At 34.6% G+C, this 23,884-nt stretch overlaps 1 protein-coding gene across 1 annotated transcript in view; it reads right to left on the reverse strand.

The window, feature by feature from the left end:
• The window catches only part of HFM1 (HFM1, ATP-dependent DNA helicase homolog (S. cerevisiae)), a 39,521-nt gene that overhangs the window by 12,312 nt on the left and 3,325 nt on the right, over positions 1 to 23,884 (reverse strand). The window contains exons 5-25 of the mRNA XM_010582751.1: positions 23,420 to 23,685; positions 21,840 to 21,887; positions 20,001 to 20,071; positions 17,744 to 17,876; positions 15,283 to 15,434; positions 14,854 to 14,931; positions 14,555 to 14,716; positions 13,918 to 14,118; positions 13,746 to 13,834; positions 12,777 to 12,820; positions 12,588 to 12,689; positions 10,296 to 10,441; positions 8,721 to 8,815; positions 7,792 to 7,925; positions 6,825 to 6,872; positions 3,930 to 4,010; positions 3,208 to 3,299; positions 2,265 to 2,371; positions 2,126 to 2,173; positions 1,812 to 1,909; positions 1,593 to 1,724 (exon numbers count right to left, since the gene is read on the reverse strand). Coding sequence (XP_010581053.1) covers positions 1,593 to 1,724; positions 1,812 to 1,909; positions 2,126 to 2,173; positions 2,265 to 2,371; positions 3,208 to 3,299; positions 3,930 to 4,010; positions 6,825 to 6,872; positions 7,792 to 7,925; positions 8,721 to 8,815; positions 10,296 to 10,441; positions 12,588 to 12,689; positions 12,777 to 12,820; positions 13,746 to 13,834; positions 13,918 to 14,118; positions 14,555 to 14,716; positions 14,854 to 14,931; positions 15,283 to 15,434; positions 17,744 to 17,876; positions 20,001 to 20,071; positions 21,840 to 21,887; positions 23,420 to 23,685 — 2,327 coding nt within the window. The remainder of the gene's footprint in view (positions 1 to 1,592; positions 1,725 to 1,811; positions 1,910 to 2,125; positions 2,174 to 2,264; positions 2,372 to 3,207; positions 3,300 to 3,929; positions 4,011 to 6,824; positions 6,873 to 7,791; positions 7,926 to 8,720; positions 8,816 to 10,295; positions 10,442 to 12,587; positions 12,690 to 12,776; positions 12,821 to 13,745; positions 13,835 to 13,917; positions 14,119 to 14,554; positions 14,717 to 14,853; positions 14,932 to 15,282; positions 15,435 to 17,743; positions 17,877 to 20,000; positions 20,072 to 21,839; positions 21,888 to 23,419; positions 23,686 to 23,884) is intronic.

A 23,884-nucleotide genomic window follows, 5' to 3' on the forward strand; every position in this document is an offset into this window, starting at 1 on the left:
CAAGCAGATCATACAGCAAAAAGATGGAGCATCATTATTGGACAAGAGTAACAAATAGAGGCAGTTGTAGAAATGCAGTAAGAATTCAACTGAATCCTCAATCTCAGTAAGGCCAAATGTCAAAGAACAGTCACTCTTATAAAGGAAACACTGATTACTAAGGCTTTTTTAAGATTCAAAAAATAACATACTGAGATGAGAGTTTAAAAATTACGGATTTCTGAATATGTTACATGAAAGCTACACCAGTAAATTTCTGTGAGCTCAAACAAGTCACTTAACTTCACAAAGACATAGAATAGGCTTAGCAGCCATAGTATGACAGAGGTCAAGAATCAGACATCATAATATAAGCATCAATTCAATATCTGATTCACAAAAAGAGAGTGAACTGTCAGCAGATAGTTCAAAAGAAGCCTGTAAGCAGAACAAATGGAACTTTGAAAGTTAGCAATTCTTTGTAAAATATGCTGCAAGGGCAATGACAGCATAGGCAAAAATACAAAAAAAAAAAAAAAGGAAAACAGGACAGACATGTATATATAGCACTTCTATTATTAAAAAACTAAAACTGACTTCATTCTATTGACTACAGTGTACAGGAAAAGATTTGTCTACACTGCAAGTGCCATGTTTATTCCACTAATACTAACCCCCTAGAAATGCTGAAAATGAGGCATACTCCTCAGATGACCGTATGCACATCAGCACAGATCCCAAAGTAGTGGAAATGGCTTCCCACCACACTACTGTGCCACACACAAGCTAACAAGCCCTGTCCCTTGCTTTGAATCCACATGAATGAAGCAATACAGGTTCTGCACCTGAACTGGCAAGGCTGTAATGTATTGTACCACATGGGTCTTCTGGCTTAGCTGTTCTCTAATTTGCAGACGTCTGTACCATACTGTTCTGCACAGAGCAGATGTGTCTTTAAAGAAGAAATACAGAGAACACTGCAGTGAATTCTGAAAGCATGAAGGTGTAAGACCAGACAACAAAGCAGGAAGCTACACTATTACCTCAAACAAGTATAACTTCGTTTTTTTTTAATAGAGGACTCAAAAATATCTGAAATCCTTTTCAAATAATTATGACAAGTCTGTACTTCCAGCCAGTAACAGGATACAGTGATACTGTAGAATATTACTAGAAACTTGTAATCCTCATGTACAAGAACCTCATGCACAGTAAATTTATTTCCATTTCACGATACCTATTCACGTCAATGCAAATTCAAGGGCTTTCATGCGTATGAGTAACAGGACCCACAGTGACAGCTGTTTGGAAAGGAAGGCATAGCCTAGTCAGAGATATGCAATCACACAAATGTGGAATATGCCCAAGATACTCAGATGAACATGAAGAAAAAAGAACAACTCTGAAATACTTTGAAAGCCTGAAGAAAATTACTAAACAGATTACTTTTCTCATGACAGACTGTTCTGACAACTGTGATACTAAATTGTGGCAAATGAGTAATTAGGAGACTCATTTAATTATGTAAGCAGACACCTCAGAAATTAGCAAGTTAATTATGAGTTTTGATTCTCTATCAGATTACACCTTTATAATTTCTGACGAGTACCTACCAATTTTTTCCAATTGTTTAGACACATGAAGTGAATTTTCCCAAAGTTTGCATCTGAAACACTTTGCTAAAATCAAAGAGTTTAATAAAGCAGAAAAGTTGTTCTTACATGATGCCAGAAAGTCAGATAACCCTGTAAAAATAAGATTTACTTGTATTAATCAAATAAAATGCAGTTTATTATTATATGTACCAAAAAAAGGATTAAATTTTACCATACATCTAGTAACTCTTAAGCCATTTCTAAATATTCTGCCAGTATCTTGTGTCAAAGTAAAGTCTTGAATAGGAATGCATCCTAACTGAGCCTGAATAAGACTGGGGGAAAAAAAATTTTTTTGGTATATAAGCCATACTGTAAGCAAAGTATAACAACATAAAAGTTTCTACTAGAAAACAAAAGAAAATTCAGAACAGAAACAATGAAATGCAAGATCTTGTCCTCTATAAAATGATACAAATTTTAGCAGGGACCTCAACAGCCATGAAATCACAGCTTTTCAATGAAAAGTAACAACACAATACAATATTTACCAGTTTATCTTCATTTCTCTTGTTTTTATCTTCCCCTCCATTGGAAACCTATGCATGAAAATATACATATTTTCTGCTATTCATTTTATATATTGCTAAAAATATACTTTCCTTTTTCAACGTATATATTTTTTTATACCTGATAGTTATTTTGTCCTTGTCTTTATTCAAAGTGTTCAGTATTTTCTTTTCATTTGTTCTTAACTTGACATCCAGAAATTCTGTGCAGTTGGAGATCATTGTAACCTGTAACAATTTAAATATTTTATTGTTTTTCCTTGCCATTTTTTCCTACCACTTCTTCCAACTCTTTTTTTTTTTTTTTTTTTTCAAAAAAAGCTTTAAAAAAATTTTTACTGTCTCAACACTATGACCATGAAAAGATGGTCAATCAGTTCTTTCTAATACTGACCAACTTTCTTTCATCTTCCTATAAAGGCTATTATATAACAAAAGGGGAAGATTTTTCTTTCAGTTTTTAGATTAATATTCCACTTGAAATTATCCAAAATCAACCACACTGCTAACACTTTATGACATACATGGCAAATATAAAGAGCTTTTCCTATCTGTTATGTATTTCACTTTACTTTCTTCATACTTTAGTAACAAAGATAGCCATAGGAGAACAGGGTTTCCATTTTTCATGGCCAATATGATCTAATATAGCATTTACTTGAAAACAAGATGTCTTTTGTGACTTAACAGTAGCAGTAACAATCTGTTGTCCGCTGTAACATTCCTTTGAAAGTAAAATCTGGTCTCAATGCAGCAGGTTTTTGCAATTAAAAAAAACTACTAAACCACAAAACAATACAGTGTTTAATATATAAACAGAACAGCTTCAGCAACTTTCTATCTTCATAAGCCAGGTTAGTGTGGGGAGAAGAAGTTGGAAGTCAAAAGATCTCAAAGTACAAAGCCTCAAAAATACTCCATATGGAATTTAGTCTCTAAAACTTTTTATTTTATATAAACAAAGCCTGAGCTTTTTAAAAGAAATAAAACCTTCTGCTCTTTATCTTTGATTCTGCTTAAAAACAACTGAACATAGGTAAATTTTCTTTAAAAAGTTGAATTACCAATTCATTTAAAGTCTCTGTTCCCTTAATTGTGAAAAATTGTTTCACTGTATCAAATGCAATATAATACCATGCCATTAATCTTCCGGTCTCTGTAAAAGAAGAATATACCTTAAAAAAGAAATATGCCAAGTATTTTTTTAGTGTATTTTTTTTAAGTCACAAAATCAAATTAATTTTCTTATTACAGGGCTCTCTGAGATTTACTACCACTGATTCAGTATGTTATTGCCCCCAGCTATCTGATGGATATTACTGACCCCATCATGGAGTGGCAGAAAGAAACAAGCGCCAGTTACAGTTTTTTTCCAATGGAGATGAATTCACACTAATATACCAGACTGTGAACTGTGGTTGCTGAGAAGCCAGCCACCTCTAGCAGAGAATTGTAGAGAAGAGCAGGTATTGATAAAACCTGTCCTTCATTGTACTATGTCACATCCAATTATCCTGTGATAATATTCTGTAATTTTCTCCTAATCTGCAACAAAATTTCCAGCAACAAGAGCAGATCCATTCATGGATCAACATTAAGAGAATGAACCTCCACGATTTGTTAAAGAAATCTGCTCATCTTTCTAGTCAAACAACCTCTCAGATCCTACTCTCTACTACATTTGTGTACTCCTATTAATGGGTCACGAGAATAGTTGTGACCCTTTGTAGTTCACTATTATCTCAACATTACTTCTGAAAATTAGTTTATTTTTAAAAAGTGTTACCTGTTGATTTGAAATTATTTGCTTCATCCATCCTGATCAAATCAAAAGATGATAAATCATTTAAGTTCTTCAAACACAGTTCTGTCAATAATTTGAAAATATATGTATTTTTACTACATGCAGAAAAACTTACCTATGTACAAACCAGAAACATCATCATTAAATTGCAATGAACATATGCTCAAGTAATGCCAATGAACTCAAGTAAAGGTTTTAGAATACGATCCTCATTCTACTAAAGTTGGTGGTTAACTTCTGCCTGGGGAAATCTCACTCAAAGATATTTGATACAGGACAACCCAACTCTTTTTCAGTAAAGCAAAAGCAGCAAAGTAAAAGAAACTAGATGAACAGAATGTAGGCTGCCATATTAAATTCTGAATGACAGACCAGAGAGCCCACAGTATTTAAACAAAAGATTTCCACTACAGTGTTAACACTTAAATGGTTGAAATTTCAAATATCCACAGGTATTTATGAATCCTTCATCAGAAATTTTCATACTGTATCAGGTGCATTTGTATTTACTTCACTAAATCTATTTAGCCAGATATTTACAGGAGGATGACTAAAGTGTTTTGGTTTTCTCTTTCAAAACCAAGGTAATTAAAAGACAAAAATTACATTAACACAATGTTCAGAATTTAAAAGTAAGTTGGGAAAGCCCTCAAAATGATAGTTCCCATAGCAACCAGGAATCATTCACATTGCACATGAAATGTATGAAAACATAACTAACTATATACATTACTACAAAATATTTCCTGTGTGCAGGGAAAAGGAGCCAGTTCCTCTAAGAACTTTAAAAAGAGGTTGTTTTTAAGATCAGAGTACTTCAAGGAAATATAATCCACACCTAAAAAGCATTTGTAAGCAAAGCCTATCCTAGCACCTATCTGTAGAGGCGATTTCAAACCATGCCTTCTCCCATAAAGGCTTATTTAGGTAGTAACATGCTTCACTCCCTCCATTCCTTTCAACCTACATGCCAAAAATAGAAATGTCCTGATCTAAAAGACAAAAAAAGGTAGAAAACAACTGAACAAGCATAAGAACTAGGTGACTTTTATTACTGAGTACTCCTTTTTTTCCTATCTGCAAGTCACAGTCAATGTCCCTCATACTTGGAGACTTCAAACAGCAGGGCATATACTAAGTGTATTCCTGGCGATGGGTCCTTGAATCCCTTACACAATAAACAGCCTCAGCATAGTTCCACCAAACCCAACATCAATCACAAATTTTTCTACACAATTGTGTAAAATGGAATAAATGTGTAAGTGGAGTCCAAGTATTGGCTCTACAAATTTCAGGGCATATATCAGTCTATGTTTTCATGTACCAGGCCTGCCTCCAGATATTTAAGCTCCGAATGGTCTAGTATACAGAATTATGATGTACATGAAAACTTGCACTGAAGAGAGAAAATTGCATTTGTAGATTTGCAGAACTCCATTTACAATCTTAGCAAGTAGTCTTTTATTAATATGCTTATTTTGGATCTACTAGAAAACGTACATTAAAATAAATAAATAAATAGAGTTGTATGCTATTTCCATATTCAAAGATGAGAGGCACTGATTCCCAAACTATTTAGCCAGCTGTATGTTTTCTAATGGAATTGTAAATAACTAAAAGGCAATATTTTAAATAAGTTCAATAATCGGGTTTTATTCAAAGTCTTTACAAAAAAAAGCCTCTTGAAAGTAGTTTTCCAGTAATTTGTATAGTATTACAGGAAAAACATGGTGTCACTAATTTTTTTTTTATCTGTAAAGTTGGATGCCTCATTCTCACATTACTGCTCACTTGAAGACCAAGTGCAATTTCTTAATTACGTATTTGCATTCTCTTAGTTCTTTGCCATTGTATTATGCATTTGCTATTCATATGCAAATTTTAAAACTAAATTTGGAACTAAAATAGCAAAATAATTCTTAAGAGGTTCTACTGAATCCATACATCTGAGATAGGACTGAATGCTTAATGCACAGAAATCTTTGAAAGACTGCAAGTCTTCCCTTGATGCCCCTAAGCAAAATAAGTAATTCAATCCATAAGGGCCAAATTTCAGGTAACAAGTAAACAATACTCTAGAATGTACATTTCCAATGCAAAATGTCATGGTCAGAGTGTGGAATTCTCAGATCACACCAGTCCAGATGTCTGAATAGCAAACCTATACAATATAAGTACTGTGATTTACCTGTTCAAAAATACAGAATTTAAGATTTGCTCCTATCCTCCAATTCACTGAGTCCATCACTGGACAAGATCTGCCACACTCTGGTGTTCTCTAAAATTCCTTTTTCACATTATTTATCCATTTTTGAATGACCAATACAAAAATATCCATCATAAAAAAATAATGTGTTCTCTCTCCACCTGCTCTTTATTATTGCTGCCTAACATCCTATAATCATGCAATTTTAAACAGTTTCTGAACAAGGTGAAGATGTTTACATTTTACATCCTTTGTTTTCAAGGCTAAATTTATGACAAGGGAAGATGACAACTTCTGAAAAGGGCTTTTTTGAAAGTATAGTAATGGAAATTAATAAAAGCAAATGAGATCAATCAAAGGAAAATTAGGAAGAATGACAAGCAATCAAAATTAAAGTGCTCTGTTTCATATTTCTTAAGTATGTGTATGGAGATGAGGTATGCAAAGGCATTTAATTTTTTCCTCTATAGAAGAAAAGCTTTTCCACCAGTCAAAATGTACTGATAGCGTTTCAAAAGTATTAATAAGTAAATAAAATCAATAGCACAACATAGTAAATTACATTTGTTCTGTGAATGGATCTATTGAAATTAATGGAGATCTACAATAAACATGGATGAACCTGCCCTAAAATGTAACATCTTACTGAAAAAAGCCTAAAAGCCACTTACCTTGTAATTTTGCTTCAATTCCAAGTTTATCCAATCCAGATGAAAAACCTTCATGAAAAGACAAAAGGCTTTTTAACCTAATACAGTTATATACTTCCTCCTCAATATCATTACCCATCAAAACTGATCTGCTGATTTTTGGGAGCCAGACAAATACCCCAAAGTGGAAAATTTGTAAATATTTATTATACTGGGAACAAGTCAAAAGCCTGACACAGCGTATCTAAGTATCAATAAGTGGCTGTTAGAACAGATGTGCAAAGGCAAAAGCTGCAGATATTCCCCTATGTAAAACACAGAGTCCTAAAAGTTGCAGAAATGTCAGTGAGTAACTTCACATGTAGAGTTTTCCTATTTTAGAATACAGGAAGCCACCTAAAATGTAACATCCATTCAAGTACTACATGTGCTATGTTCCAATCCCATCTATAAATCCTTAAAAAAACTGTCTCCAGCAAGTGCCCAATGACTTCATAAATCGGGTGTAGAGCAAGTGGCCAGGAACAAAGATATGGGCAGTGCTGCTGACTGAGAGGCTGCTCTGGACAAGACAAATTGAAGACATCAGCATTAAGATTACTGAAATTTTGTTTCAGAAAAACTATGAAATATTAGACTTTTATTTTCTTAGCAGCAGATTACATATTCAGCGCTGAAAAGTACATTATGACTTGATACTGCATTAATATGTGGTCCAGTGTATTAAGATAAAAAGAAATTGATCGTTATGAAGCTGTCAATGGCTTCTTCATAGGTTTTAAATGTTATACCATGCTGAAACTCCTACTACTTATATTAAAGCAACTGAATCTGTTGTTCCTAAAAATATTACAGGCCATATTACACATCTTGTTTTCAACCCCTTATGAAATAATAGTCCATAAGAAAATGAAAGAAACAAATAATATGTATCTAACACACCCTAGTGTCATAATTTAGATCAATTAAAAAAAACAACCCAACAAACCATAATGAGTTGGATTTTTTAAGGCTCTAATGTACAAGAATGTTGATCGTATCCATTCCAAAGCTACAGTGACATCTGTGACAGTATGTAGCACTATTTCTGCATTTAAGTGCTCAACAAGATGCCTGTGCAAGCTAGGGGGAAAAAAAAAAAAAAAAGGTAAGTACATTTACCAATTAGCAGTACAAAAAAATGTTAAAACTGTTTTTTGGGGAAAAAATAAAACAAAACAAACCCCTCCCCCCAAACCACAACAATTTTCTGTTTTTTTACTGTCAACTGTTCACTTTAATCAGTGAAATCAACAGAAAACAGTAAAGAATATGTAAATAATCAACAAAGTAATTTGTTTATTATGGCTTAATTTCCATCAAGCAAAAATAAAAACTCTGTTAACTGTGAAATTTCACAATTATTTAGAAAACAAAGCTACATGCATTTAAAAGTTACAGCACGGTGTTGCTATTTTTAATATATCTGAAAAATTAAACTGTAACAAAATTACATGAGCAAAATTTCCTGTTTTACCCTTTAATGTCTTAACTTTCTTACATATTTCTCTTGATATTCTGTTCACATCAAGTGAATTCTGTAGTCTGGTATCTTCCAGACTCTATCATCTAAAAATTCAGAGACATGATCTGGGTTCAATTCTTGCTTTTTGTCTTTGCAATATGTACTATTTCGGTTTCTTCAGTTTTCCAGCAGGAATCTACGACTAATTTTTTTTGTCAAGATGTTCTAAAGATGTTTTTAGCTGATAAAACAGTGGCTGTTAACTTCTGAATAGCTTGATTTGATTTTCCTTAAATTCTTCTTAAATTTCTTCTAAATAGACCAAAAAACCACCCCCAAATCCACCTGAAAAAAACATTCTGTAGAAACTATGAAACATTGCTACCATCTGTACAGTCTTATAAAAAAGTTACCTGCTCTCTATTATATCAGCACCATTTAACATCTGTATATACTTCTCCCTTGTACTCCAACGAGTCATAATAACTGCTGTAGCTGTAGTGTCAAACTGAAAAATAAAACCACAAAACCTGCTCTCTAGCTCTTAGCAAAAAAATTCCAGTTGAATGTGCATCACCTATCTGTTGAAACCATTAAAACTGTTTTCTTAAAATCCTTGTTGAAATGGCTGTTGAATGCCAAGGCCTCTGTAACTTAAAGGCAAGTTCTAACTCATTTGTGTAGCAAGCAGAACTCGGGATTCCAGCCATTGCTGGCAGGCAGGTCAGCGCACAAGCCTGTATGTGCTAATGTACATTTAACAGAGAGGTGTCGAGAAACACCACAAATGTGCACTGTTATTGACCTCCTTACAAGGTCACAGCTAAGGAAAGGATTCCTAGCCACAACTACAGAAAACAATTTACTGCACAAATTCTCATTAGTAATCCCCAAACATGAGAAAGTCTTCATTGAAGAGTCAGGCCTTTCATAGTAATGTTTTGATCTTCATCATCTACTCTCAAGCCACCTCACGATTATTTTGTTTTGTAACGGAAAAAATACTGTTAGACTGTTTTTTGTATGATAAGTTTCCTGACTTTTGCATTTTTTAGATCAGATTAGCATATGTAATACTGAAAGGCAGATCTTGGTAAGTATTTCAGGTCTTGACTCGGGAAGTTAAAGTAGCTTAAGATTCTGAGTCACAACTTTAAAAATCGTACTGAATTACAACCTCTAGCAAAAAAAGCTCAGTCAGTTAAGAAAGTTAGGAATATTGGAATTTCCATACTAGTTTAGATCTTAGGTCTGGATAAAATACTCTCATGTACACAACACACCACAGTGGCTAGTATAAGCAGCCTCTGGAGACAGATGTGGGGTAACGTATTTCCCGTATTAGGCTTTACTTGTATTTCCAAAAATTAAAAGACTTAAAAGTGTAAGATTTAACATATATGATTCAGAGACTTAAAAGAGGTATAATTAAAATAACCATTTTTAAATCCTGACCCCTTCCTTTTTACAGCCAAAGCAATGTCTAAACCCTTTCTAAAACATAGCATTCTTGGCATCAGCAACCTCTTGTGGAAGCAAAATGAATTATAGTTTTTTAAAGACAGTGTTTCTGACCCTCCCCCTCTACTCCACTTCTAACTTAATTATATGTTTTCTTGTTCTGATGTTAGGAGAACAAAAGCACATTGGTCTCTATACCATTCAATATTCCATAATTTTTATCACACAATTTATGTTGTGTGTCAGCTTCCTACTTTTTCTCTAATCCCCATTCATTATGCAACCCAAATGTAATCTTTAGATCTTTTTCCACAGAAAGGTGAAGCAGTACTTTTTAGCGGACAATACAAAAGCAAACAGATCTCTTTCTCAATTAAGAAATTACCAAGGAGTAATTTAACTATTAATAACAACCCTTTAAAAACCAAATCCTCCAGTAAAATTGTTGGCATTGTAGTTTCTTTGCCAAGAATAGTTTCTACTCATCTGCTTATAGAGAGCATCAATATAATACAGCATTAACTTACTTGAGGCCTTCCTGCTCTCCCAATCATTTGCAGAATATCAGTTTCACTGTACTCTTGGAACACTCCTCCAACATAGTGCATTGTGGATTTTATAACCACCAGATGTGCAGGTAGATTAACTCCCATAGCTAAGGTGCTAGTAGTAACTACATCAGATTAAAGTATATTGATTGCAAGATGAACACCATTGAAATGTCCGGCAGACATTAAACAAGCAGCAAATAAGTGACTAACCCTCGATTCCCAAGAGCTCTTATTTTCTAGTGAAGTCAGTGAGCATTCTGCACCACAAAGAATTAGACGTAGATTATAGACATGTATTTGCATAACAATTTCTGTGTATCCAATTATCAGCATTCATTTATTATCAACTATTCTTTAACAAATTACATCCCAGATATTTTTATTTAAACATGCCTTAACATTTGGAGATAATCCAGAATCCAATCCAATTCATCTTCAATATAACACACACACACTGAAGAAACATTCATATTTCTTCCTGGATAGGTATTTGAATGCAGCCATGACTTCATCCTGCTTTGTAGTGATCAATAACTTTAAGATTTTTTTTTTTTTTAAGTCATCAGTCATTAGCATTGTTTATATCCATGGTACCAAACCAGAATCACCACCAATACTATCACAATACTTTACCAATACACACTCTCTCATTAAAAATACCAGTCAAGTTTGTGGCAAATTATCTCACACTCATTTTCTAATTCACTTTCTCTAACAAATGTATGGGGTGGCAGGAATTGAACATGGAAAGCCAGCTATACAGGACAACTGATACAACTATTCCACTAGGAAAACAAAATATTAATGAATTTTCCAATTCTTTTTTCAAATGAAAGCAGAACTAAAATTAGTAGTTATAGGTGCATCAGGAAAGAAGAATCCAATCTAAACTAAAGGCATAACCACACCATCTCGTGAGAGTATTATTGGTTTTCATTTGTGATGGTATGCAAAATGGGAAATTTGTCAAAGCAAAATGACCTAACCATAAAAAAGTTGCAAAGAAAGGTTACCTACCAGTGCAATTGGAGCTTCAGTCCATATATGTGTCTGTGTGATATGTATACGCACACTTATACAGACACACACTGTGAGTATATGTACACTCTATTTCAGGACCAAAGAATTTTTCCCCTTTGCAGTATCTGTGAACGGTGTCTTAAAACCCTATCCCCCCATCATGCTCACAGACATATAAAGTGGAATATGCCCCATACTCTTTCAGCTTCCCCACAGTTGTAGAAATGTAGTTCTAGTATCTCAGATGATTCTGAAATATTCATGCAAACTATAAATTTCAAAGGACTTAAGTACCAACAAGCAATTTTGCATTCTTTCAGTGGTAGTCCATATGTACGCTCACGTTGCGCTCAGCTGTGGCACAGGGTCTCAAAGTCATTTTTTGCAAAGAGCAATTGTAGAACCACAGTCTCCTGAGATTTCAGAAATGGCACCATGGTTGGCAAAACCATACATTGTGCACCAGGCATCCAAAGTACAGCAGATTGCAGGGATGCAAAGACTTTTTAATACCATGGACACTGCAACTCTAGCAAGGTTGCCAGATCACAGCAGGGGTATCTACCTTAAATTTTCATAGTAAGTCATGACCATTGTACAGGAAAGAAAAAATCCATTAATCTTTCAGTGTTGTACATGAACCACACAGACAATTCCCCACAGGGTCTGAATCTTTCTTATAGAAAAAGAAAGCCTGGATGAGATGAGACCATCACATCTCAAACAGATACCTTCTCATTTCAGGTAAGAGCAGATGGAATATTTCTTAGGAACATCCCCATCAGTCAAAACACCTTGCATAGGAGTTTGAAAATAGCATCCTGCCCATCTAAGAACCATAAACGTAAAAGACTACCTTCAGGGAAGCCACTGCTGCAAAGGACACAAACAAAGAAAAATTATGTGAACTCTGAGGAAAGACACACTATCAGAGAGTTCCACTTCAACAGGATGGCTCAGTGGTATGAAAAGGAAATGGACATGGCCAGACCTATATAGACATAGGAGGGAGGATGACCTCCATGTATGCTGAAGAGAAGAAAAGTTCTATGGTCTTTAGTAGCAGTGCATATGTATACTCACAGGGTAAAAGTGTATGTGAAACACAAACACATCTTTATCTGGATTTCACAAAGTAATTCCAAAGGTTAAACAAACTATAGAATCATAAAATATTACCACTTCCAAACTGCAATCTTCTCAGGATACATTAACAACATTTTCACTTTCAAAGTTAAATTTACTTACAAAGTACTGGTAAGTCTCCTACAGTAAAAGCTCCTTCAACTATTTTTCTGTCAGATATCTCCATACCCGCGTGATGATAAGCCACACCATACATTAAAAGATCTGATAATGAAATAATTATATCCATCACCTAAGTTTACTCAAGCAAGTATTCATTCACAGAACAGAGAAGTAGTAGGTTATATTTACCTCTCAGTTTGGAATCTTTCAATGAATTTGCAGACTTCTGTAATCTATGCAACACACACACACACACAAAAAAAGGATATTTCAAAATCACAAACCAGATTCACTAATGTAAGTGGAATATACAAAGACAGCAGTATGTTTTTAAAATGCAAAAATAAAGCTTCACATAAAACTAGATACACAAGTACCCCACTACAGATTGTAAGATGTATTCCTTGACATGCACATTTTTTAGATACTTTCCCATAGTTCTACTGCATTTGTGCTTTTTAAGGATGTTTTTAGTTTTCAACTACGTTAGACTATCAAAAGGACATAGTCTTAAAATAACTTTAAAAATACACATTCTTTGGATATTTTCAACCACCACCTTTCCCATCTTCAAAAAGGGAACAAACTGATTCTCTGGGGCAGCCGTTGCAGCCTTTCTAGCCCAGTCATCTTTCTAAGTCACGACCTACAATCTAGATGTGTTGTTCACATAAAGCAAAGACGACTATGTTTGACATCCAAAATCAGGAAGTAGCTTCTGCAGCTGCCATTACTAGGCAACCCTGAAGTAAATAATAATTAACATGGGTAAGGGCTGTATTTATTAAAGGTATCTGATAATGCAAAGACTTCTTACAGCTTTGCGTAAAATACTAGTAAGACCTCATCCAGTTCAACTAGTCATATGCTTAATCTTTGCACTACAAGGCCTTACAGGTCCATAGGAATTAACATTTGTATGTTTAGAAAGCAGCTTTTAGAAACAACTTAATGTTTGTGAAAACTACCCTAAAAATCTGAGAAGCAAATAAAACTTGCAAAGAGTGCCAATTTACAAAAAAATGTCAACTGTGATGATTTTGCGGCAGACAGACACTCCTCTGCTAGAAATTGTATTAGATCAACAGCTTTCTTCACAGATGTCACAGGTTTACTAAAATACACAAACACTTATTAACAACTCAAATATAAAAATACCTTTGTTTCTGTTCTATACTCAGTAGAAATTTAGCATCTTTTGCAAGAACAGAAGCGGCCTGCTGTACTCCTTTTCTTGTGGCACAAAACTATAAATAAAAAAATAGTTTTTTGAATCAACACTTTTAAGTAAGAAACAATTTAAAATGAGATGAATAAAAAGCTGTTGTACCACAAGTGCTGGTTTTTGTTCCGAGTATGTTTGTATAATACTAGCTATCTTGTAGTTAAGAGTTAAGTCAAATTTGAATTCTGTCTGATTGTCACTGCAAGGAAAACCGAGAACAATTTTGCGTAGCTTCACTGGTCGTTGATCCTCATCTATTTTCAGACATACAGCAGGCATCTTACTATCTGAAAGCCATTCTGCAATCTTTAAAAAAGAAGAAATAGAATGGAAATGATAAATTTCTGCTTTTAATCACACTCTGCTCTAACTGCATCATACAATAATTAACTTAGCTTTTGTCACACATAAACGATTAACACATTTGATATTGCTTTTAACATTAAAATCACAGGTGAAGTTCTGCTTTCTACAGGACCAATATAATTCAAACTGAAATGTCAAGTCTGTTGTGATTTGTATTTAGAGACAAAAATCACAAACAGAAATCTAAAACTGAAGCATGTCCATACTTGGCTGATAGTTCCATATGGTTATAGGCCATTACATTAACATAAACCTCACAGCTGTCTTCAGCTAACAGCTTCAAAATGACAACTTTGTTATCTGAATTCATAACTACAGGTAAATTTTATCAAATACAACTACATTTATTAGAATACAGTTAAAATGTAACTCTTACATCTTCAGCGTTTGGGATTGTTGCAGAAACAGCTACAAATCTCAAGGGAGGAACAGTGTCATGATTCTCTGAAAGACGCCAAAGAGAAGACTGAACAGTCTTCATCCGACTGACTACAACTTCTAATGTTGCACCACGGCTTTCATCCTTTATAATATGCACCTATGAGGAATTTTTAAAAATTTGCTAGATACTTCTCCAGTTCCATCTATACATGTGTTATATAAATGTTATATTTTCTAAGTTTCCTTTTATCTTCAAGAATAAAAACAGTGCATACAAAACATTAATTTTCTTACCTCATCAATGAGAAACAGTCGTACAAGCTGGACTATAGAGTTGTCTCTCCACCTTCTAGTCATGCTATCCCATTTTTCCTAGGACAAAAAACCGATACAACAAAACAACAGAAGGTGAAAGATGTTTTAAAGGACAACACATGCCAGAAGTACTGTACAGACAGACATGCCTAAACTTAACAAATCTTTAAATAAAATCTGTTAAATTAATTCAAGCTAATGCCATGGATGTTTCATCTGGTACATTATTCTGTTACTAACTGTTGTTTATATGAACTAATAGTATGCACAGCAGTGTGCACACAAGCGTAAGGATCATAAAATTACTACTTATTACAAAAAAAACCAGCAGTCCTAGTAGCATACAATTAGATGACTACTAATGTCTGCTTATTCTAGCTTTTTGTAAGAATTGAGATTAAAACCTACAGGTGTAGTGATAATAATGTGAGCATGATGTATTTCAAATAAATCATCCATCACTGTATCTCCTGTCAGTTCCTTGCAGCTGAGTCCTATAGGTCCAAATTTTTCTTTCCAATCATCAAAACGCTGACTGCATAGAGCTTTAATTGGAGCCACTAAAAATAACACAAAATAATCAGAGTTATATCAAGAAAATCAAATCTTCAACTGTATTGCTAAAGATGCTAAATGCATATATTTTTAATATGTCTTCTTGAATTTAATTTCCCTAACTTTCAGCTTTGCTCCCAGAACCACAAAATTTTAACTGGTATTATTATCCTTATTATCCTATTCTATGTGCACAGATCAATGTTGAGCTTTGGGCCCCAGTTCTTCCCTATCAGCAATCAGAAACAGGACCCTTTAATTAAGGTTATTTATGCTCTCTCTTAATCCTGATTTCTTCCTCAATCCCACATGGAAACAATCAGTCAGCTAGCAAAGGTTTTCTCACAGACAGAAGAAACCAGAGGAAACACATGATTTCTAATGGAAAATCATACAAATAACAACTTTTTCCAGTTCAGAATGATTTGAGCACGCTGTATTCAGAGAGAAAAGGTGTTATAAATGAGAAACCATCCATGAGCAAGAGATAGAATTTCTAACAGAAGAAATCAAAATCTATATAAAGCAAATGTAGTTAGGTGTAGTCAGGGTCATACCGAGCAGCTAACACAGCAGGTAGCAGCTAACACGGCAGGTAGCAGTTCTGATGCTGGTCTTCATGAACAGACTCCTAAAACAATCGATTTCTTCATAGTTTGTTTGTGGTTTTGGTTTTTTTTTTTTCCTGAGGATACATACTATACTTTTGCAGACGCAGTCTGATTTCTAGAAATCAGAAGTAACTCTCTACAAGGACTGATACTAGCAAGACATGTAAGTCTATATTGGATGGGTAATCTATATGGAAAATGCAGTGATTTAAGTGAAAGAAGTGATCTACACATGATCTGAAAACAGCAGTAATAAAATAGATCTTGCAGTGATTACAATTTAGGCTAGCTAGAGCCACTGGAATATGAACCATTTCTGCGTATCAGCTGACAAGCCATCCCTAAGATGAAGTGATTTAAAGAACCAGTTTCTGCTTCAGAAAGAGGTGTAAAATCTCGTATCAGTGGCCTATAAAGCAGGGGAAATCACTAGCTCCAGAAAACTGATCAAGCTACCAGCAAGTAACTCACAAAATTGCAAAAGTAATAATCTTCACTGCGCAAAAATGCAAGAAGCTAGTGATTGCTCCCGGAACTTCAATCACCAATCCTTACCATGTGTTAAAGCTACCAGGAAACAACCCTAATTTACACAAGTACTGCAAGCTAATTCTCGTACATCAAGCCACTGAGGAACCAGGTATCAGGGCAAGCTCCGGCAATACGTAATCTGATTAACACCTCTGTTCCAACATTCGGAAAACTGACATGTCTCTTTCTCCACCACTGTTGAACCTGGAAAAGGTCAGCAGATCTAATTCCACCTGCATAACTGCTTCCTTACTGAAAGTTTCAACCAGCCAATTTGTATCAATTCTACCAAGGCAACCAAAAACATTACAGTACACTGAAATGTTTCACCTCTATCTGCTGACAGGGAAACTATAATACATGCCTGTTTATAAAAGATCTGTTAATAATACAGAGTAAACTCTACATCAAGACTAGCTTTATTATAAGAATTTGAACACATTGGAATTTAAAAAAAATAATTAGGCTGAAGCTTCTGTAAATATCAAGATTAACCACTAATAGTAAGACTGACAAATACATCACCGTATGAATTAATTAGAACTGTGACAAACCCACCAACTTCATCTGATTTACATGACATGAACTCAATTCTCCAGGAAGGAAAGAAAAAAGTGTAATTGTTGTGACTATCTTCAAGCATTTTCATTAGTTCCCATACAGATCAATTAAACTCATGAAGATCACAGCTCTGGTGCCTCTGAACTAGTAGACAGAAAGCAACAAATAGCATGAAACCTTGCCAGGTAAGTGAATATTGGAAAATTTGATCCTCATCTCAGAGCAACAGACAGGCATACAAAAGATATTGCATGACTTCTGGCTCTGCCACTAAGAATTTGTTTTAGTTTCCTTTGCTTCCTTCTTCCCTTTTCATGTACATCTTGCCTTCTTAGAGGACAAACTCTTTACAAGATTTTTAAAATTTTTATTTGTATAGCCAATGCTGAACACTACAATTACACAGTGCTGTTAAATACTAGTAATAGTTACAACAGTATCACAAATAAACAAATCCTAAAAGAAACAACTTTTTAAAGAATGAGGTAGGTCACAATTTCTTAACATATTTAATTTCAACATTATTAAAGCACTCACTCCAGATCTCCACATTTACAGAATGACATTTTCTACTGCTGTCACCAAAATGTTTAAAGCTGCATAATACTTACTGTAAACAACTTTAATATTTAACCAAGGCAGCGGGGCTTCCATGAGTAATCTGGTAATAGCTAGCTCGAACATTACAGTTTTTCCAGAGCCAGTTGGAGCACAAATCACAAAATTCCTGTCTGTATAAAGAAGCTAGGAAAGAGTTGCAAAGTAGTACATATAACATAGCTATCCATTGTACCTATTCATACATTCCAAAAGCATTGTCTAGGGGAAAAGGACACAAGGAAGTTTTTATTACATTGATATATGTAGTCCTCTAAAAAATTTTGTATTAGATGTGAACTTTAAGTTACAGCAAAAGAAAGAACATTTTCTGCTACATGTCTGCCACAAAAACGTTAAATGAGATGCTGTTCATCTATGGTTATTATGTAACGAAGCCTACCAGTCTGTGACAAAAAACCCAGCCTCTAGCCTTAGGTGACATCAATACAGAATCACTGTCAATGTCCAACTGCAAGCAAACGTGAGAAAGAGGTATTTTGTGCTCAAATTCAAGATGCAATTTGTTTTCCTTCTGTAATTCAATCTGCATTCAAAATTCCAACATTGTTGAATATATATAATTTTAATAGAATGTTAAGTTTCAAAAAATGACACGAGTAGGTTTTGTGTGACTATGTTTCTTTCCTTCCAACCTTCTTTCCCCCACATTCTATCCTCCACCATCTTAGAAGCCAGGCATGTCCATGTCATGTTCTCTCATTTTCCTCTGACCACATTGACTCTACCCTCCCTCCTCCTCCGCAGTGTCATTCACCCATCCTCCCTCCATGCAGCATGCTCTGCGCAGTTTCATTTCCTTCTCTCCCTCCCAACTCCTCATGAATTCTACTATTCTCATTCTTTTTTTCCTTTCCTTCTAGCTGTTATTGCTCTAAAACTATTCTATGACTGTTAGGAGCTCACATGGATGAATGGGAATCACCTAGTGCTTGATTTATAAATAACTGTAGCAATGACTGACACTGACAGTACTGTTTTGCAGGAATTACCCGCGTTCTTCGTCTACCACTCCCAGTTTTCCAGTGCTCATAAAAATCAATGAAGTACGAATACAAAATTTTCCCTGATTTTTGTTAAATAATCATTTGTAACATTCACTGTGAATCAGCCAGAGAAATTCTACTAAGTTGAATGCTTACAACTCATTTCTTGGAACCACATAGTTGCTACCAAGTTGAATTTTGCAAGCTTAACCAATAAAAAATATGCTGATTTCTCTTAAGTTTTTAACATGTCATGTGTTATACATGAGTGATAAGCAAACCTTGTCCTTCCTGGTACCTTACAAACAAATTTATATTTAGGAGTACCAATACATGAGCCGTTCCAAAAAAATTTTGTGGTTTTGTTTTTTTTTTTTAAACTATTGCCCCGAGAACTCTGTTTTTGCAGCTTTCATGAAAGTAAATCTTGCTTACAGCTTTGCTTTTCCATTGTTGTAGGAACAAAGTCACACAAGATTATTTTACAGGCCCATATGACATATAACTCTCATCAGAAAATAAACACAAATTTGGAAGTAAGGAAAAATACCCCAAATCTATGCATAAAACTAAAAATGTAAGGAAAAAAGCGCAAAAATACAGCCCCCCCATAGAATTTAAATACAAGATTATTCTGCTCGTATAAGCACCATTCTTAAAATCTTTTTATAAAACATTACTTAGTGGTTAAGAAATTCAAACAAAAACATTTACAACACCAAAAGGAGCTTAAAAACATGCTTAAAAATGTCTGTGACTGACACTGGGATTTCCCCTAGAGTTGAGTAAAATTTCAAATGCTCTGTTGAAGACTGATGGAACCTGTATCTCCTCTCCGCAATACCTATAATACAATCTTTCTCAAATTGGTTGCTTTCAAAATAAGTTTCAGGTTTTAAAGAAAGAGCATAGCTGGTAAGAAGGGCATGGACAAACATCACTTCTCTAAAAGGACAACCTTCTCTAAAGTTCTGCTTTTCTTCATCTTCCTGTGAAAATCACTAAAAAAATATTACTAATCTGTATGCATAAATACACATATAATTCACATCTTCACGCGAATGTATTTAAAGCTAAGAAAAACATTTTTAGGAGTTCTTCTGGTCTCTTCTCCCAGCTAAGCACAACCCTGCTCAACTACTCCAGGAAGAGATTCTAGATATATTACAGTTTTCTAACCCCTTTTAAGTTCTGAATACCAAAGTATCATTTAAATTTATCTATAAAGTACTACTTGCAGCTGCATCTAATGTTTCATACTTACATCATCCAAAGCTTTAGACTGTGCGTAGTTAAAATATGGGAACTCCTTAAAAATACTTCTAAATTGGGCCGCTTGACAGCATTAAGGAATTGAAAACAATTGAGTGAAAATTGTAAAATATATTTCAGAACTGTAAATGCATCTCTTTCTTGTAATTTTAAATGCAGACTTAAAATATATGAAACAATCTTTCATTGGCAGAGGCTTGTAAAAAATTATCAAAAAGTAACCTATTAAATGATTTAGTAGCTTTATTTAGATTCTTGGCGTGCCATATATTCCACTTCACCAAAAAAACCACTACCTATTTGAGAGGTCTCAGGATTATACCAATAATCAAGAACCTCCTCCCTGGCACAGGTTTCATGGAATGGCATAAAGTTATGGAATATGAAACTGCAAGGGACAAAAGCTTTATTCTACACTGCAAACCAGATACAAGAGCAAGCAGAGCACTGCTGTTAGCATATCTGAAGTGTCAATGGTTACATTATATTTGTAATATAACACAAATTAATTAGCATAATATTGTATGTCCAGTCACAATAGCAGCAAAGAAATTCACCTACGATCTCTTAGTACCGACAGTGGTTTTAAAGACTTTTTTTTTTAAATTGCTAATACTGTGTATTCTTCAGACAACAACATTCTTATCTAAAATATGAGTAAGAGGAAAGACAGTATTGTTACATTACAAATCCAAATAAGTGAGCTGATCCTTGTCTGGACTTGCATTGAAGCCACACAAGCAGACTAACTGTAACCATCTGATCAGGCTGAGGATGCAAGCACAGTCAGACGTAACACCAACAGTAACAAGAACAACGAACTGCTGAGGCCTCAGATTGATGTTACATTAAAAGATTAAATAAAGATGAAAACAAAAAGGAGTAAAACAAGAAATAAAAGTAGTTAAATACAAACACTAAAAAATGGGTAAAGATAAGCAAGTAATATTAGACTAAAGAAAATAAGGGTTTTTTTCAAAAGACTTCTCTAAAATTACTTCTCTAAGTAAGTGATCTTTCAAAATGCAGAACATTCACTATCTGTAATTAGCAACATCAGAACAACAGAGTCCTTACTCATTTTGGAAATTATGACACTTCTTAAAGCTATTCACATGAATTTAAGTTGCCTAAATTCAGACATTTCCTCTTCCTGATATTTAACATGCCATTTGACAGTTACTAGAAACAAAATATTGAAAAGACAGCGTAAAAAAGGCAAAAAAAAAAAAGCTTCACGGATACAGATGGATGGTTAATTATGTTATGGGTTCAAGGCAGGGGCAAGAAGAAAAATGACTGTAAAATCTGCTTGAAGAATGGAAGTATACTGTCTGCACAGTACAATATAAATACAGATCTATAAGTAGTATGTGAAGTTTATTTTCTCCTGATAAAATGGGACAAAAAGTAAGATTCCATTTTCCTAAGAAGCCTAAATACTAAATCACTTTTCCTTTATTTAAAGTGTATGGGGATATATGTGTATATGTGTCTTTGCATATAAAATCTGGCCTGAAACATATTTTGTGAAGTAAAAATTTTACATTTTAAAAATAAACAGTTTTGAGGATAAAATTCAAATGTTTGAAATAAAAATAAATTTGCTTAGCAATGAATGATCTATAAGTTGTCCTATTTTCATTCTAGGTTTGGAAGTCCAAAGGGTGAACACCTATTCATCATTTGATTCCCAGCATGACATTACAAATCAAAGCTATTACAGTGTAATGCATAAGTTCCTATGGCTACAAATTAAACACTATAATTCTGTAAATGTAAAAGCATTGTAATAAAATCAGTAAATCAGATACAGCAAATACAAGGATACGTATTTCTGTAACAGCCCTCAAAATTTCCCATTTTCTTCCTGTAGTTCCTGAAGAAATAAAAGTAGTAAATTTATAAAACCAGATTTATTTTCAACCGATAACCATGAAAAATATCTTCCTGACCCCAAGCTACGTGTTTTGTGAGAAGCTGCAAGGCTTTAACAAGGGCCAGGTGATACAGAAAGAGCTGATAGGATAGGACAGGGAGGTCACAAGCTCATCATTTGAAAGGACCACCTTGGTGGCCCTTTGCTGAACTCAGTCCAGTTTAAGGACGTCTTGCCTGTACCAGAGGCTCAAAACTTGATGCAGTATCTAGACATGGTCTCAAAAGTGCCAAGAAGAAGGGGATAATCACTCCCCTCAAGTTCCTGGCCTTGTCCCTGCTAACAAAGCCCAGGATGCTGTCGGCCTTCGTTACTGCTGGGGCACACTGCTGGCTGACATTCAGTGAGCTGTTCACCAGACCCCAGGCGCTGTTCTGCAGAGCTGCCCCCACCTAGTCCATCCCAGGGGAACCCCAGGGGTTATTCTTCTTCCCCGGGGCAGGACTTTGCATTCGTTCCTACTGAATTTCATGAGATCCCTGGCAGCCCCCTCTTCCAGGAGAGACCCCTGCAGTACTCCACTTGTGGCAGGCATGTGGGCAGTGTGACCCATTAACCACCACCCTCTGAGCCTGACCATCCAACCATTTTTTTTACCCATGCAGTTGTCCATCCATTCCTAATGTCCTAATCTGGACACAAGAATGCTGTGGAAGACAGTGTTTCTCAACCATTCTATGGTTCTATGAACAGTCTTGCTGAAGTCAAAGTAAATGACATCCACTGCTCTCCCCTCATGCAGAAATCTAGTCACCATTGCTCAGAAGGCAATCAGTCAGGAATCACGTTTTCCATTCCTGACCAGCCTCCAAATCCCATCCAAAGCCACAGATCTGCCCTAAAATCTTCTGCTAGAACTATTTTTCTATTCTGTGTTTCCGTAGCAGGTAGCCAGGTACTTAAGGTACATTCCACAGATGCAATAAGTCCCTGTCCCAAAAAGCTTAAAACCTAGAAATAAACATATTAAGCATATTTTAAAACTATTAAAAAAACAAAAATAATTTCTAAACCAAGTATTTTATCATCAAAATTCTCACTGCTTTCCTCCATTTTCCAGATTTTAAAATCTATTTCTACAAAGATACAAGTATGAGCCACATCACAAATAAACATTCTATTTTCAATTTCTGGTTTCAAATGAAGATAAGACTATTTACCACATGAAGGGACAAGGCTGCTCTTTCTCAAATTGTTTAGGGGACTCATTTTTCAAAAAGGTTTACATGACTTGGCACTTTTGAAAACGTGACTCTCCTTCATAAATTGTTTACCCAGCTCATCTTAAACAACAATGCAATTAAGTTCCATAGAATTGCAGTATCTTCTATCAAGTTTAGCCAATTATCTCGCCTTGAGCTGGTGAGAAAATGTTCTTCACTCTACCTCAGATCATGGATATCCATTATTATTATTATATACCGAAGACAGAGAGTGGACTATTTTTCTTGAAAAAGAGTAATAATAATTACCTGTCATATCCAGAACCTCTGAAGCATTAGAAAATGATTTCATTTTAATTCCATTTTTAGATGCAATGTCCCAATCATTTACCCTATGCAGAGTAAAATCTGAGTCTTTAGTTATCGGAGCATGATGATTATTTCTCCATAAACCTTCTTTTTTCACTTCTTTTATGCTTTCACGTGTATTTAAGTAAGTATCAATTTCTTTCACATCCACAGAACTATCTTTAAATTCTGTATTTTTGTACATATAACCAGACATTTTAAATAAGCTGCAAAAGATCCAGGATTTTCATTAGTTTGTTGAATGTTACACAGTTTCTCTAATATTTGAAAAATATGTATACTTGTATTAGAAGCAGAACCAGTAAGATACAATCATAAGAAAAGTTTGTATCTAACTTTATTTGATATGACACACTTCTACCTGAAGACGACTCCTTTCAAGATACATTTTAACTTTACTTTCAT

Source organism: Haliaeetus leucocephalus, unplaced genomic scaffold (genome assembly GCF_000737465.1).
Source record: "Haliaeetus leucocephalus isolate CR32 unplaced genomic scaffold, Haliaeetus_leucocephalus-4.0 Scaffold848, whole genome shotgun sequence".
In the NCBI taxonomy this organism is placed as follows: domain Eukaryota; kingdom Metazoa; phylum Chordata; class Aves; order Accipitriformes; family Accipitridae; genus Haliaeetus; species Haliaeetus leucocephalus.